The sequence below is a fragment of the Balaenoptera physalus genome (assembly GCF_965194825.1).
Source record: "Balaenoptera physalus genome assembly, chromosome: 7".
Taxonomy (NCBI): Eukaryota; Metazoa; Chordata; class Mammalia; order Artiodactyla; family Balaenopteridae; genus Balaenoptera; species Balaenoptera physalus.
Genome location: NC_138886.1, coordinates 109298012 through 109314489, shown reverse-complemented (window position 1 = coordinate 109314489; position 16478 = coordinate 109298012). Strand labels below are relative to the sequence as shown.

General features: G+C 36.2%; 1 protein-coding gene across 2 annotated transcripts in view; it reads right to left on the bottom strand.

Moving 5' to 3' along the window:
- The window catches only part of LOC309664082 (uncharacterized protein), a 327420-nt gene that overhangs the window by 128612 nt on the left and 182330 nt on the right, over window positions 1-16478 (bottom strand). The window contains exon 3 of one of the 2 annotated variants that reach the window (XR_014265569.1): window positions 16383-16478. Coding sequence is in view for 1 of the 2 variants with exons in the window: in XM_082469085.1 (XP_082325211.1) it covers window positions 16470-16478 (9 nt within the window). In the remaining variant the exon portion in view is untranslated. The other variant, XM_082469085.1, reaches the window with a different exon arrangement.

Genomic DNA, 16478 nt, shown 5'->3' with positions numbered 1-16478 from the left:
AGAATCCCAGTGGATCCCAATAAGGATGAACCAAGAGTGAACATCCAGACACATTATAATCAATTTGTCAAAAGTCAAAGACAAAAAGAGAATTTTGAAAGCAGCAAGAGAAAAGCAACTCATCACATACAGGGGTGTCTCCATAAAATTATCAGCAGATTTCTCACCAGAAACCTTGTAGGTAGAAAGGGAATAGGATGATACATTCAAAGTACTAAAAGAAAAAAACTGCCATCCAAAAATGCAAATTCTGGCAAAACTGTTTTTTAAAATGAAAGAGAAATAAGGATTTCTATAGATAAGCCAAAGCTGAGAAAGTATCTCACTTCTAACCTGCCTTAAAAAATATGTTAAAGTGAGTCCTTCCAGGTGAAATGAAAGGATACTAAATAGTAACAAAAGCGTATGGAAGTATAAAGCTTGCTGGTAAAGGTAAATATATAAACAAATACAGAATATAGTATTACAACAATGGTGGTGGATAAATCACTTTTAATTCTGGTGTAGAAGTTAAAAGGAAAAAGTATAAAAAATAACTGTAATAAAAACATGTTAATAGATACACAGTATAAAAGATATAAATTGTGACATAAATAATATAAAGTGTGGTGAGAGAGGGAAGAAGTAAAATAGTAGTTTTTATAAGTAATTGAAGCTATTATCAGTTGAAAATAAACTGTCATGAATAAGATGTTTCATGTAAGCACAATGGTAACCACAAAGAACATACCCATAGAAGACAAAAAGAAAAAGAAAAAGATATTAAAGAATATCACTTAAAAATCAACAAAACACAAAGAAAACAGCAAGAGAGGGAAAGAGGGATAAAAATGTTACAAACCAAACATAAAACAATTAACAAAATGGCAATTATATGAAAAATTATATGCCAAAAATTGGATAATATAGAAGAAATGGATAAATTCCTAGAAACATACAACCTACAAAAATTGAGTCATGGAGAAATAGAAAATCTGAACAGACTTATAACTAATAAGTGTATTGAACCAGAATGTGAAAACCTCTCAACAAAGAAAAGTCCAGGACCAGATGTCTTCACTAGATAATTCTACTAAATACTTAATAAAGAATTAGTACTAATCTTGAAAATTATCCAAAAGCCTGAAGAGGAGGGAATATTGATACTTCTTAACTCATTTTATGAGGCCAGCATTACGTTGATACCATAGCCAGGCAAAGACAATACAAGAAAAGAAAACTATGGCCCAACATCCCCGATGAGTACAAATACAAAAATTCTCAACAAAAACTCACAAATAGAACTCAACAGCATACTAAAATGATCTTACACCATGACCAAGTGGATATATCTAGGATGAAAGTATGATTCAACATATGAAAAACATTAACAGATCAAAGGATTAAAATCACATGATCATCTCAATAGATACCAAAAAAACACTTGACAAAATTTAACACACTTTCATGATAAAAATTCCAACAAACTAGGGATAGAAGGAAATTACCTCAATATAATAAAAGCCATATCTGAAAAGCTCACAGCTGACATCATATTCAAAAAGGGAAAACTAAAAACATTTCCTCCAAGATCAGTAACAAGGCAAGGATGCCTACTCTCACCAATTCTGTTCAACATAGTACTGGAAGTCCTAGCCAGAGCAATTAGGCAAGAAAAAAAAAAAGCATCTAAATTGGAAAGAGAGAAGTAAAATTATCTCTGTTTGCAGATTACATGATATTATATAACCCCAAAGATTCCAAAAGAACTGTTAGAACTAACAAAAAAAATTCCATAAAGTTGCAGGATAAAAAATCAGCATGCCAAAATCAGTTGCATTTCTATACACTAACAATATACTAGCTGAAAATAAAATTAAGAATAAGAAAACCATTTACAATAGCCCCCCCAAAATAAAACACTTAGGATAAAACTTAACTAAGGAGGTGAAAGACTTATACACTGAAAACTGCAAAACACTGATGAAAGAAATTAAAGAACACACAAACAAATGGAAAGACATACATGTTCATGGGTTGGAAGAATTAATATTGTTAAAATGCCTATACTAACCAAAGCATTTTAAAGATTCAATGCAATTCCTATTGAAATCCCATTGGCATTTTTGAAGAAGAGAAGAAAACAATTCTAAAATTCTTATGAATCCACAAAGAACTTTGAATAGTCAAAGCTATCTTGAGAAATAAGAACAAACCTAGAAGCATCATACTTCCTCTAACATCAAACTATATTATGAAGCTATAATAATCAAAACTATAATACCGGCATAAAGACAGTCACATAGATCAATGGAATAGAATAGAGAGCTCAGAAATAAACCCGCACATATAGCGTCAACTCACGTTCTATAAGGGTACCAAGACTACATGAAGGGAAATGAATACTCTCTTCAACAAATAGTGCTTGGGAAACTGGATATCCACATGCAAAAGAATGAAATTGTACCCTTAATTTATACCACACACAAAAAACAACTCAATACACAAAAAACAACTCAAAATTGATTAAAGACTTACAAACAAGAACTAAAACCATAAAACTCCAATAGGAAGACATATGAGAAAATTTTTATAACACTGGTCTTGGCAAAGATTTCTTGGATGTGACCCTCAAAACACAGGCAACAAGAGCAGAAATAGACAAGTGGGACTATATCAAACTAACTCCTGCACAGCAAAGGAAACCATCAAATCAGAGTGAAAAGGTAACTTACAGAATGAAATAAAATATTTGCAAACCATATCCCTGACTAGGAGTTAATAACCAAAAAATATAAGAAACTCATACAGCTCAAAAGCAAAAAAAACCAAATAACCTTATTTAAAAATGTGCAAAGGACTTGCACAGACATTTCTTCAAAAGAGATATACAAATGTTCAACAGGTATATGAAAACATGTTCAACATCACTAATCACCAGGAAAATGCAAGTCAAAGCCATAATGAGATATCACCTCTCACCTACTGAGATGGCCGAAAGAAGGAAAAGAAAGAAAGAAAGAAAGAAAGGAAGGAAGGAAGGAAGGAAGGAAGGAAGGAAGGAAGGGAGGAAGGAAGGAAGGAAGGAAGAAAGAAAGAGGAAAGGAGGGAGGAAGAAAAGAAGAAAAGGGGAAGGGAGGGAGGGAAGAAAGGGAGGAAGGGAGAGAGAGAAAGGGAGGGAGGGAGTATAGGAGTGAAAGAGAAAAAGAAAGAGAATAAAAGAAAATAACAGGTGTTGATGAGGACGTGGAGTAATTGGAATTCCTGTGTCTTGTTGGTGAGCATGTAAAATGGTGCAGTAACTGAAAAACATGGAGTTTTCTAAAAACATTAAAAATACAACTACCATATGATCCAGCAATCCCACTTCTGGGGATTTATCCAAAAGTATTAAAAATTGGATATTGAAGAGGTATTTGTACTCTCATGTTCATTGCAGCATTATTCACAATCGCCAAAGGTGGAAACAACCTAAATGTCCACTGATGAATGAATGGATAAAGGTAATGTGGTTATATACATACTTGGAATATTAATCAGCCTTGAAAAAGAAGGAAACCTTGTCATATGCTACAACATGTATGAACTTTGTGGGCATTATGTTAAGTGAAATAAGGCAGTCACAGGAGGACAAATACTCCATGATTCCACTTGTAGGAGGTAACTAAAGTAGCCATACTCATGGAAGCAGAAAGTAGAATGCTGGTTGCCAGGGGCTGGGGGAGGGGGAAATGGGGCACTGCTCAGTGAGTATAGAGTTTCACTCATGCAAGATGAAAAAGTATTAGAGATCTGCTGTATAACCATGCACATATAGCTAACAGTACTGTCTGTAATATACACTTAAGAACATTTTGAGAGCAGATTACATGTTATGTGTTATTTAACCACAATAAAAAATAATAATAGAAGCAGATAAATAGCAAAATAAGATTTATGTTAAATCTAAATGTTTAAATCTCTATTAGTTGTGGGGATTTGTAACATTAATAATTCAAATTCTAGTTGAAAAAGAAGTACTCTGATCTGGCAATCATGGTCCTTGGTGTTTACCCAAAGAAGTTAAAAATTTAGGGCTACACAGAAAATTGCACACATATGTTTATAGCAGCTTTACTCATCTCTGCCAAAACTTTGAAGCAACCAAAATGCCCTTCAGTAGGTGAATGGATAAATAAATGGTGGTACATCCAGACAATGGAATATTGTTCAGCAACTAAAAAAAAAAAAAGAGCTAAAGAGTCATGAAAAGACATGGAAGAAACTTAAATGCATATTACTAGCCCTCAAATGCCAATCTAAAAATGTTACATACAGTATGATTTCAACTATTTGACATTCTGGGAAAGGCAAAATTCTGGAGACAATAAAAAATCAGTGGTTTCCAAGTTGGAGCAAGGGATGAATAGGCAGGGCACAGAGAATCTTTAGGGCAGAATTGCATAATCTGTTGATGTGCCTTAGAGCCTGTTGCCTTTCAAAAATTCTTGCCTAAAAAAGAAAAAAAATATGTGTCTGTCATGTTTCAGTCTATTTATACACATATCTTGAATCCTCACAATGTTGTAAATTAGATATTATCTTCTCTTAATGAATGAGGAGGCGGTGGCTTGAAGAAGTCAACTTTAGCTACTGGCTGAAGTTACACAACAGGAAAGTGAAGGGCTGGGTTCAAGCCCTTCTGAGTCTGGTCTTCACTCCTCTGCATGCCTGCTGTCTCTAACTCTTCCTATTTAGTTGTTTGGCCTGGTCAACACCATTATCTGTTGTCTTAGTTAACTGGGGCTTCTATAACAAAACACCATACACTGGGGCCTTAAATGACAGACATTTATTTCTCACAATTCTGGAGCCTGAGTAGTCCAAGACCAAGGTGCTGATGGATTCGGTTCTTGGTAAGGCCCTGCTTCCTGCTTGTAGACAGCTGCCTTCTCTCTGTGTCTTCACATGGCCTTTCCTCAGTGCTTGTGAATGGAGAGAGGGACTTCTGGTCTTTCTTCCTCTTCTTGTAAGGACACTAATCCCATCATGAAAATCCCACTCTCATGACCTCATCTAAACCTAATCACTTCTCAAAGGCTTAACCTCCAAATGCCATCACATTTGAGGTTAGGGCTTCAGTATATGAATGGCGGGGAGGTGGGGTGGGGTGGGACGACAAACATTCAGTCCATAGCACCTGCTCTCTCTATATCAACTTGTCAGCTCTCGGTCACTGTTCCAACCATCTCTGAGTCCCCAGCTTCTCCTTAAATCTAGAAGGCGAAAGTGGTGCTGACCGTCAATCCCCATTAAAACTTGTCAGTGACCTTCTGCCCCTTTGACTGCACCAAGTGTAATAATGATGATTTTATACATCTTTTGTAAAATTTATATGAGCTAGTGTATTTCATTAATACGTACATATTCAATAGATCCTTAGACTGTTAAAGCCAGAGGTGAGCTTCAAGAACAGGTAAATCAACACCTCATCTTTACAGATGAGGAGACTGAGTTTCAGGGAGAAAAAAGAACTTACTTCACAGCCCAGTTTATTTAGTCCACAATATGTGTTACTAAATTAAATCATTTCATTTCTGGTTTTTTTTTTTTTTTTTTTTTACTTACTAAGCTCATAAGATAGACTCAGCAAAGGCAAAATTTTTTCTTATCTTTTCTGTTGAGAAGATTAACTCCATGAGAACAGGGACTTTTGTCACTGTTATACCCTCAGAGTTTAGATAAAATATATATTTTAAATATTTTTAATATACTCTCAATTTAAATAACAGGATTTTTGGAGATAAGAAACACTATATTAAGTATAGACATATATTTAAGTCCAGCAAAAACAAACATTCATTTATACAAATGAACATAACTACTGTTTTTCCACATCCAAAAGCTTATTTCTAAACCTTCTTCATATTCAGAGATTAAAGTCTTTTAAAACTTTGCCTTTCAGTGGCATGTGAAAAATCAGACCTATAACTATGATCTCAATTACTCTTTTATTTATTTATTTTTTTGGTGAGTCTTCAGTCAGAGGATACATATAAAAAAATGTATCCCAAAGTAACTTGGAACCAAGTTACATGATCTTAATTACTCTTGATCAACAATGTAATTTCATGACATAAAAAGAAGCCCGCAATTTTTCTTCTTGTATTTCCTATTTGGTTAAACTCATCTTTTATATCTCCCAAAATTCACTCATAAACACCTGACAGAAAGATTGTTGATATTTTGAATCCCATATCATTATCTTGAAGTTTTGTTCGTCTGCATTTTTTGCATATCCCATGGGTCTAATTTAAGAGACTTGACAGTTTCTACATAACTTTTCTGTATATCCAGTAACTTGTTCTATGGTACTGCCACATAGAGCTATCTTTTCATTAAATAGTTCTTGAATAGGCAGAAAGAATTGGGCTGTACTTCCTAATTCAAACTTTATCCCCACCAGATCATGTTGAAGAGTATCTGTGAGCATAAGCTCATATAGCAATGATGGGTCTTGTAAAATTGCTTTGTGCACTGTGCTTTACATACCGTAATGCCTCAGATAGAATTTTAATAAATATTTTATTAATACTAACCAAGAAACCTAAGGGATAAGCTTGTTGCTAATGCCCTAATGAATCTTAATGCCAATCAATGACAAGATGGAGAAAAATCATATACCTCCAACGAATATACTTATCCTAATCGTTTTACTCTGGAAAACTATACTGAAATAATGGCATATCTCAGATTCTTGAGAGCATCCAGAACCTCCCCTCTCCCCAAATAAGATGTAGAACCAATAAAGGTTTAAAAAGGGAGAGAAGAGGAAAAGGAAGGAAGTTGGGAAGTCAAGTTTCAGCAATAAAATGTGTTTCTTATACTTCCGTGTTTATTTTATTGAAATTTACCATTTTCCATAATTGATTACTTTTACGGTTTCTAGTGTTCGTACCATGTCCAAGTCATAAGGCCGACTGAAAGGCAATACATTTCAGTATGATCAGAATAAAGGATATTAGAAGAGTGGGAAACAGAGTGAGACATGTGGGAGGGCAAAACAACAGGAAAATGTGATGGTGAACTCATGTGGCACAGGACCCATGCTGTCTCTCAAAAAGTTTGGCTTAAGTTGTTGCTTTGAGAAAGCATTCCTTGGACATATTTGTCTTCAGTTATTAATTGCTCCACATTGGCACTGTCAGGCCATCAGTAATGCCCAAAGCTTTAATTTCAGATGAGTAAGCAAGAGGAAAGTATTTCAACGTCACCCAGTTTCGAAATGGAAGGTGGTTTCCTGAAGCTTGACTACAAGCAGAGTGTGCCTTTCATGAATTGGTATCAGGCAAGGGATAGCAAAAGATTCAAGATGCTGCAAAACACAGATTTTATGAGCAGAGGTTTTGACTCCTATTTTTTTTTTTTATTTTCTTTCATTGAAATATAGTTGATTTACAATGTTTGTGTTCATTTCTGCTGTACAACAAAGTGATTCCGTTATACGTATATACATTCTTTTTTCATATTCTTTTCCATTATGGTTTATCATAGTATATTGAATATAGTTGCCTGTGCTACACAGTAGGACTTTGTTGTTTATCCAGTCTATATATAGTAGCTTACATCTGCTAACCCCAACCTCCCACTCCATTCCTCCCTCAACCCCCTCCCCCTTGGCAACCACAAATCTGTCCTCTATGTCTGTGAGTCTGTTTCTGTTTTGTAGATAGGTTCATTTGTGTCATATTTTAGATTCCACATATGAGTGATATCATATGGTATTTGTCTTTCTCTTTCTGACTTACTTCACTTAGTATGATAATCTCTAGTTACATCCATGTTGCTGCAAATTGCATTATTTTGTTCTTTTTTATGGCTAAGTAGTACTCCAATGTATATATATACCACATTTTCTTTATCCATTCATCTGTTGATGGATATTTTGGTTGTTTCCATGTCTTGGCTATTGTAAATAGTACTGCTATGAACATAGGGATGCAGGTATCTTTTTGAATTCTAGTTTTGTCTGGTTGACTCCTTTTAAGTGCATATTACTAAAGCTCTGTTTCACTTTCTGAGAAACCCCAGGATTTAAAATGAAATGGTATACTTCCTCCTTTTACATCACTTTGGAGAAAAAAATTGTCTCTGTCCAAGTAACTAGCTAGTCTGCCAAAGGATGAAAGTAAACAATACCTAACAACCAAAACAAAAATACATTGAATATTGTAAATTAAGTGGAGGGAAGCTACTAAAAACTCAGAAGGTTGTAGCAGCCAGTCTGTGACAGTAAGAAGGCAAATATACCAGCCTCTGTCATTTTGACATCAATTGACTAATTTGCTCCAGGTTTTCTTGAGGTTTCTTTTAGTGTATTTAAAACCGCAAAAGCATTTATTTTGGTCCCAAGATAAAAAGCCTTTTATGCAATGGTGCATATTTCTAAGGTAACAATGTTTCCATTGTCAAAACTACCATCAAAGAAAGGTGGGGGGAATGCTACCTATCCCATTTATTTTGTTAGACATCAGCTTTACCAAAGCACTGGTTTGGAACTTAACCTAATTTCTACCTTACAGTTGCTAGTTGAAAGATGGAAAAATGCTTTTCAAATGATTTCATCTTTTCTGATATCATGAAGAAGGAAAATATCTCGGACACCAATGTCCTAGGACATTCTATTCTCTAACCTGGTACCCAGAACTCGTGCATGGTAGATTAAACGCAAGGGAAGAGGCAGATGTCCAAAAGATAAGTGAATCCAGATGTTTTTCCTGCTTTTTATTAATGCTGTGCTCCAGCTGTTGCATCTTTATACTGGTAAAGTCTCAATTAGCATAAAGGATGAAATAGTAGAAGGTAGAGGTGTTCTGGAACACTAAAGTGTCAAAATAATATTTTCTACAAAATTGAAGATAACACCCAAAAACTGGGGCCAGACATTTCTGCATATTGACAGTTTTCAGAAGGAAACAGTTGCTGGCCTTAATCCTCCTATTGGAAAACAAGACAACAGTCTGCACGACTCTACTGGCCAATGGGCAAATCCCCAATTGTCCTCAATTAAGACTGTCCCCAAGAAAATACCAAAAGAAACAGAGAACAAATATGTGTGGTTTTTTTTAAGCCTTTCTTTCTCACACACAAATAAAGTAGACCACAAGAATGAACAAAGTTTAAGAATAGCAAAACAAATTAAAAATATACCAGCCTTCACTTTGCTGGAAGCTACGTGCAGCTCGACAATGACATGTAAGATGTTCATTCTTAGTCTAAAAAATGTTTTCCTGGGACAGCTGGAGGGCATGGCTCAGTGGTCTGAACATCTGGTTTGATGTACCTAGACTCCTTGGAGCCATGGGCTGAAGCCCTGGTATGATTTACTTAACTCTTTATCTTTTGCAGAACTAAAGAGAATTCTCAACTCTTTAGTGTGCAGTTCTTGGGAAGTTTAGGGAAAGATGTACCCACCCTGGCTCTGCTTGGAAATAAAAGATTTCAAAGGATTAAACTTGACACTTTAGTCCCAAGTTACTTTCTTTCTCTTGTTTACTGCCACTGGAATGCCATATTTGTTGTTTATGTAGGGTCTTTCATTTAAAGTTTTCAAAGTACTCACTGACATGGTCTGATGGCAGAAATGAACAATGCTCATATTTTAAGGATGAGAAAGATGAGACATCAGAATCCCACAGTAAGTTAAAGGAAAGGCAATAATAAAATTTGGTCCCTACATTGGAATGCACAGTCATTTTATATGATAGAGTTTTCTGGGGGGAGGAGGAAGGTCAGATCAATGTGCATCTTGGACTATAAATTAAAAATTCAGTGCAAGTGAAATTGTAACCGAACCCAGGTTCAGCCACTCGCCACTCATAAGCCAATAACTCAAGAGGTGAGTGTCAGTAGAAAGGAAAGTTGCTTTAATCAGAAAAGTCAACAATCTGGGGAGATGGTGGACTCATGTCCAGAGACCAACTCCAAAGATTCTGCTCAGCCATGATAGTTTTTAAAGGGAAAAATGGGGAGAAAGAATATCAGTGAATCATCAAGGCAAGAGGTTGGGTTCTGCATCATTCTCCATTGAATGCAGACTGGCTGACTCTTTCTTGAAATGTTTTCTGTTTTCTTGCCTGCGTGATCTGCCTGCAGGATTGCTAAGGGGGGCTGTTGGGGGGTACTTCTTTTTATCTAAGAAAAGAATCAACAGATTAGACGAGGCATGGTGTGAATTCAGATCACAATTCCTATAATTAGGTTCTTTTAAGGTTAGAGGGGAACAGAAATGCGCAAACAGGAAAGGAGCAAAAGACTGCTTTCAAAATGCCCTGTAAAGATAATGATCAATCTGAAACAAAAGGAATATAACAGCTTCTTTAAACCTTAGTTGTTTAATCATCAAGCTGATGGCAATAATGCCCACCTATAAGGGTCCATGCAAGGATAAAATGAAATAACATCTGAGAATGTGCTTAACACATAATGGGTGACACGGAAATGCCACTCTCTCTTTCATTCTGACCTTCAAGGATGGCATTATAAAATAAGACTTAAGAACTTTCTACCCCCAGAGCAAGAGGTATGGGAGAGGATACTTTTTAAGAGTCTTGATGTCTGATCCCAAACTCTCAATCCTTTCCTTGGGATTGGGATTAGCAGAGGCAAATTATTATATGTAGGATGGATAAATAACAAGGTCCTAATGTATAGCACAGGGAACTATATCCAATATCCTGTGACATACCATAATGGAAAAGAAAATGAAAAAGAATATATATATATATATATATATATATATATATATATATAGAACTGAGTCACTTTGCTGTACAGAAGAAATTAACACAACATTGTAAATCAACTATACTTCAATAAAATTAAAAAGAAAACAAAGGCAAATTCCAAAAATTTTCAGTTGTGACTATAATTTTCAGTCAAAATAATAACATTTGTTCTATATAACTGCATTTATAAGACATCATATAAGAATTCCATAGTAGATATGAAAGAAAAAGAAACTAAAAGGGACCAAGAAAATAAAAAAATAAATTAAAAAAAAGTCTTGATGTTTGAACCAAATAATCTGGAAACAGCAAGCCAGCAGAACTTGTGTTGTTCTCTTTAACAACCCGCTATTTGCTTACCCATTCTGTTACACATTCAACTTGTTTTTTTTTTTTTTTTTTTTGGCCACGCTACTCGGCTTGTGGGATCTTAGTTCCCCAACCAGACCTGCGGCAGTGAAATTGCAGACTCCTAACCACTGGACCGCCAGGGAATTCTGTCTGTTACACATTCAATACACATTGAAGTACTTGTTATGAGGTGAGCACTGAGGATACCAAAAGCAATAAGTGAGACCCTCACAAATAGTTAAAGAGTCTAGTGGAGAGAGACAGACGTGTATACAAATAGTTGTGAGGCAGAAGGATGGATGACACAATAAACCATTTAACAACTATTTAAAGACAGCTAGTGTGGGATATAATTCCTTTTATTCCCCAGAGTACTCTGCCCATATCAACTATTCAGGAAGATTTTTTTTTTCTGAAATCAGGTTTTAATAATGATGACTATTAGCATAAAATCTGCTCTACCTGCTACACAACTGTTATCGTCATCCATTACACAGGGCTGCTGAAATGTTTAAGTGAGTTATTTTACATAAGGCAGTTAACACAGTGCCTGCACATACAAAGCACTCACTAGCATTTTTATTATAATTATCATGATAATACCATAACCAGTTCATCACTATAATAACATAATCATATCATCACTATAATGTTATCATTAAGTATAGAAAAATTATATCCCAACAGTCCTGAAAACTGGGGCAAGGTCAGTGGGGATGAGGATGGGGCAAGGTCTAACCCGATATATACAATCGAAAAGAGTCCTCGGATATCCCATAGATGCTTGATTTACTCAACCTCTACCCAGGTGCAAGGTCATAAGAATCTGAACTAGGACTGTTCTAAAAGGCAAATGAAATAAGCAGTCCCGTTAAAAACATTTCAAAAGACCTCCCAACAAATACCTCCCTATTATACCAATTGTAGGTTCTTGAAAGTCCTCTAGCAAGAAACTCAGCTTGAATATACTTGGAGAAATCATATATTTCTCTAAAGCAGTGGTCTTCAACCAGCAGGATATTTTGCTCCCACTCCCCCAGGAGATATTTGCAATGTCTGAAGACATTTTCAATGGTCACAACAGGGTAAGAGGGAGTGGGGAGAATAGGGGTGTTATTGGCATCTAATAGATAAAGTTCAGAGATGCTGCAAACCATCTTACTATACACAGGACAGACCCTACAACAGAATCATCTGGCCCAAAAATGCCATAGTGCAAAGTTGAGAAATTTTGTCCTAAAAGGAACACATAGTTATTTACCCCTACTTAGTTAGGCATTCCCATTCATTATCTTTTTCACCTAATTTCAAACTATGGTGTAAATAATTGAGCTATATCTTCCTTAAACAAGGATAAATGGGGTGCTGTGGGCTGGAGAAAAGGTAATGAGCAACAGGGCATTTACTCTATATGGGAGCAGAAGAAAGGAATCTAAGCAATATGAAAATTTTCCTATTCCATATTTTACCCAAAGGCAATCTCAATGCCTTTCCTTGCAACAAACATATTTTAAAAAATGGTTTGGAACGCACACATATGAGGTGTTCCATAAATTCCCACTGGATGATTGATTTCAATTGTAAGTCCAGATTGCATCCTGTCATGTCCCTGAGGAAGATGAAACCAGACTTCTGAAGATCCAAGAGTTTAGCAAATGATTTAACAAAATATTTTGAGCAACTATTATATGTCAGACAAGGTTCTAGAGGCTTGAGATACATCAGTAAAGAAAGCAAAGAAACCTATCCTTGGGGGACTCACATTCAATCAAGTTTTGAGGAAAGGTCAAGAAATTCTTGAACTGGAGTGCCTCTACATATGGCATTATATTTTTCCAACCTATTTCTTTTTCTTGACTGAAAAATAGAAATGAGTTTTAAGAGAGTTTTTATCTACATTAGAAATTAATCTATTTCCAAGGCAACGAAGCAAAATAGATTGCAGTAGTAAGCAGTCTTTTTGCAGATTGTTGTTTAAGAAATTAAAATTTATGGTGTGTAAGAAACGAATATGAGGAAGACATCCAAGCCTGGGTATATTTCTCTAGTCCAGGTAAAAATGGAGATGGAAGATTGAGAAAGAGAAATATCATATGATATCCCTTATATGCGGAATCTAAAAAGAAATGGTACAAATAAACTTATTTACAAAACAGAAACAGACTCACAGACTTAGAGAACAAACTTATGGTTACCAAGGGGAAGCATGTGGGGAAGGGATAGTTAGGGAGTTTGGGGTCGACATGCACACACTGCTAGATTTAAAATGGATAACCTACAAGAACCTACTGTATAGCACAGGGAACTCTGCTCAATGTTATGTGGCAGCCTGGATGGGAGGGGAGTTTGAGGGAGAATGGATACATGTATATGCATGGCTGAGTCCCTTTGCTATGCACATGAAACTGTCACAAATTGTTAATCGGCTATACTCCAACATAAAATTAAAAGTTAAAAAAAAAGAAATATTAAATAAATAAATAAATATCTATACTATGCCCTGCCCTGTTTTAGGAGGAAATCTTCCACAACAAGACAACTGACAGCTTTTGAAATAGCCTGCCCTGATGGTGTTAATAACAAAAGTCATTTAGACATTTAGTTTGGGTCTGCACTACATTTGAAAGCACAGGGTTATTTACCCTGAACTCTCCCTGATTAGCTTCAGTGAGAGCATTTAATCACTTCTCCAATAGCCTCAGTCTTGAAAGACTAATGACAACCTGGATTTGTCCCCTTCTTGTACTCTGAAAGCCTAGAAAATATGCAGGCAGATAAATGTTACTTGCTTGAAAGCTCTGCTGAAGTTCTGTCCCCCCAAAGATACCAACAGCTCTGGAAGGCTTTGCTGGGTCCTCCTTTCCCCATGTTTTTCCTACAAAATACGTATTTGTTTGTTGAGCTCATAAGATGCATGGAATTCCATGAGGAGAACTGAAAACGATTTGTCTGGAGCCTGATGATATGCCTCACCACTGAAGCATATGACACCTCTGCTTCTGTTTGCTGACTTCCCACAGAGATGCTACAAATCAGTAGCCCCAGAAACCCCTGGAGCCACCAGCAATAACAAGCCTTTAAATCCCTTTTGGTTCTGGAACTTGGACTGGGACACAAGTTGAGCAAAGAATGTCACATATTTATACTAACATTTATGCAGGATGATTTCTGCCTTTACAGTTCACCTCTATAGTTAATTACTATATTCAACTTTGCAAACTAAAGAAATAGAACGGTAAGGTCAGTGTCAGACTGCTCATAAATCATTTTTTAAAAAAGGAGATGAGGTGACATATTGAGTCTTCTGACTCACGATAAGTCTCATGGTATAACTGATGAATTCTAAGTTTTGTACCCAGGAGTTCTGGATACCCCTGTGGCTATAATGAAATAGTTCCAAGAGGCCATCACTCAAGCCATGCAAGTTAATAGTTTCTGTTCCACTTTCTGGCCTTCCCACCAATGCGGAACATTCATCAGGCATCTTCAAGTTTAAATATTGATACCATGACATCTTAAAGCAAGGGATCACAGTATGCTATGTGGTTTAAGACCATTCCTGACATGAAGAATTCACAAAATTAAAACAAACACCATGCCTCTACCTTTTATTAAAATTTAATATATGGTTCTGAGTGGTCAAGTCCAAATCTTAAACTTCCTTTGAAGGTCACGTCCAGATTTTAACTTCTACCAAATGCACCCATGATAGTCAAAGGTCTTCAATAAACACAGTAGTTTGAAGGAAAAAGTGGATCTAGCAGTTAGATCTTGAAATGAGGAGTGTTAGTAGAAGGTCAGAGAAAGTTGGAGAAATATTTTAAAAGACTGGGTGAGGCTAGGGATTGAACTTTCTTTTTTCTTTCATTTCTGTGGTTTAGGCCACTATATAAGTGATCATGAAATCAATTTCGTGGTGCACCAATGAGCATTTTTCTAATGAAATAGACATCTGTGAAAAACAGTATGCATGTTTGGTTATGGGTCACAATATAAAATGTGTTTCTAGAAAATGTTTCACGCCCACTGACCTAGAAGCATGTTTACTGTGTGCACTAGAAGGTGCAAGAGGCTTTTTAAACTTTTTCTGAATCTTTTTGGGAGCAAATGAACTTGATCATCACGTGGTCTGAATTAGTTCAGCACTTCTTCCCTCCAAAGGAGCCAAAGAATTTGATGATCAGGTTCACTATTCGGCAGGACTGGACAGTTGCTATTGGCCAAAGAGTGTTGCCACATGGCCTTAGCAAGTATCTTAAACTTCCTGAGTCTCAGTTTCTTCATCTATAAAAATGGGAACACTATTATCTACTTCACAGAGTGTCAAAGTAATAACTACTAGCAAACAAAAGCATTTAATACAGTTCTCAATACAGAGTAAGAAATATATAATAAGTGTTTCCTTTCTTTCCAGCTTTCATTCAGGGAAAAAGATACCTTCTTCCATTTCCTGTTCCCCTATAAAGAGATAGGTCACCTTTCCACACTGCCAGGAGTTGGGATGCTGTGACATTGTCAAGTGCTTTTCTGCTGTCAAGTTAATGAAGGATTACACACGCCCCCTCTCCCTGGTCAGCACAGCTTGCTTATGGAAAAATCAGAAAATATCTAAGAGCACTAAGCAAGAACCAGCTCCGTATAAAAGCAATTTTCTCCAGCTTTATGAGTGAGAGCAGCTGTAAATCACTCAACCCATTTACATTTATACTGCTCTTTAAAGGGGGGTGCTGATGGGAAGAAGGGAGGGATATTTACCCAATGAGAAATGTTACCCTAGGACAGAAGAGAAAATGTTTCCAAAATCACCTCCCTGTTGGGCCAGTGGCAGGCTATTTGTGCCAGGAGACTAGGAGGAAGGGGTATGAAGAGGTTACAACAAACTCTATCTCCTAGAGTAAACCTCAAAATTGGAATACCTGTGCACAGAATTAATATCCAATCATTCTCTTTACTTGGCTTTTCTTTGCAAATGCAGGAAAAAAAGTTTACTTAAGATAGCTTAATTGTTTTGTAATGCCTGATACATAAAACCAAATAGAACATGCCCAGTGTGGACCTCTTGGCTTTTACCATCTCAATGATATTTACTCCATCTCTGAGCAATTTTAGATAAGCTAAGCCAGCAGCTGGGCAGACCCCAGCTGTAACTAAGACTGATGTCCTTGCTTCATCTAAGAGAAAGCCCATGGGGCTGAATCCAAGCATCCAAAGAGAGAGAAAACATTTTCCACTACCAAGGACAGATAATCTTAGCTATATTAAACCCAGTCTCTGCAGAATTCTTACCTGAACATTTCTCATTTGAAGGTAAACTGAGGTCGCTCAAAGAATGTCATAGGAAATTTATTGAGAAGAGTCTTCCATTTGCAGTAATCATTTTAC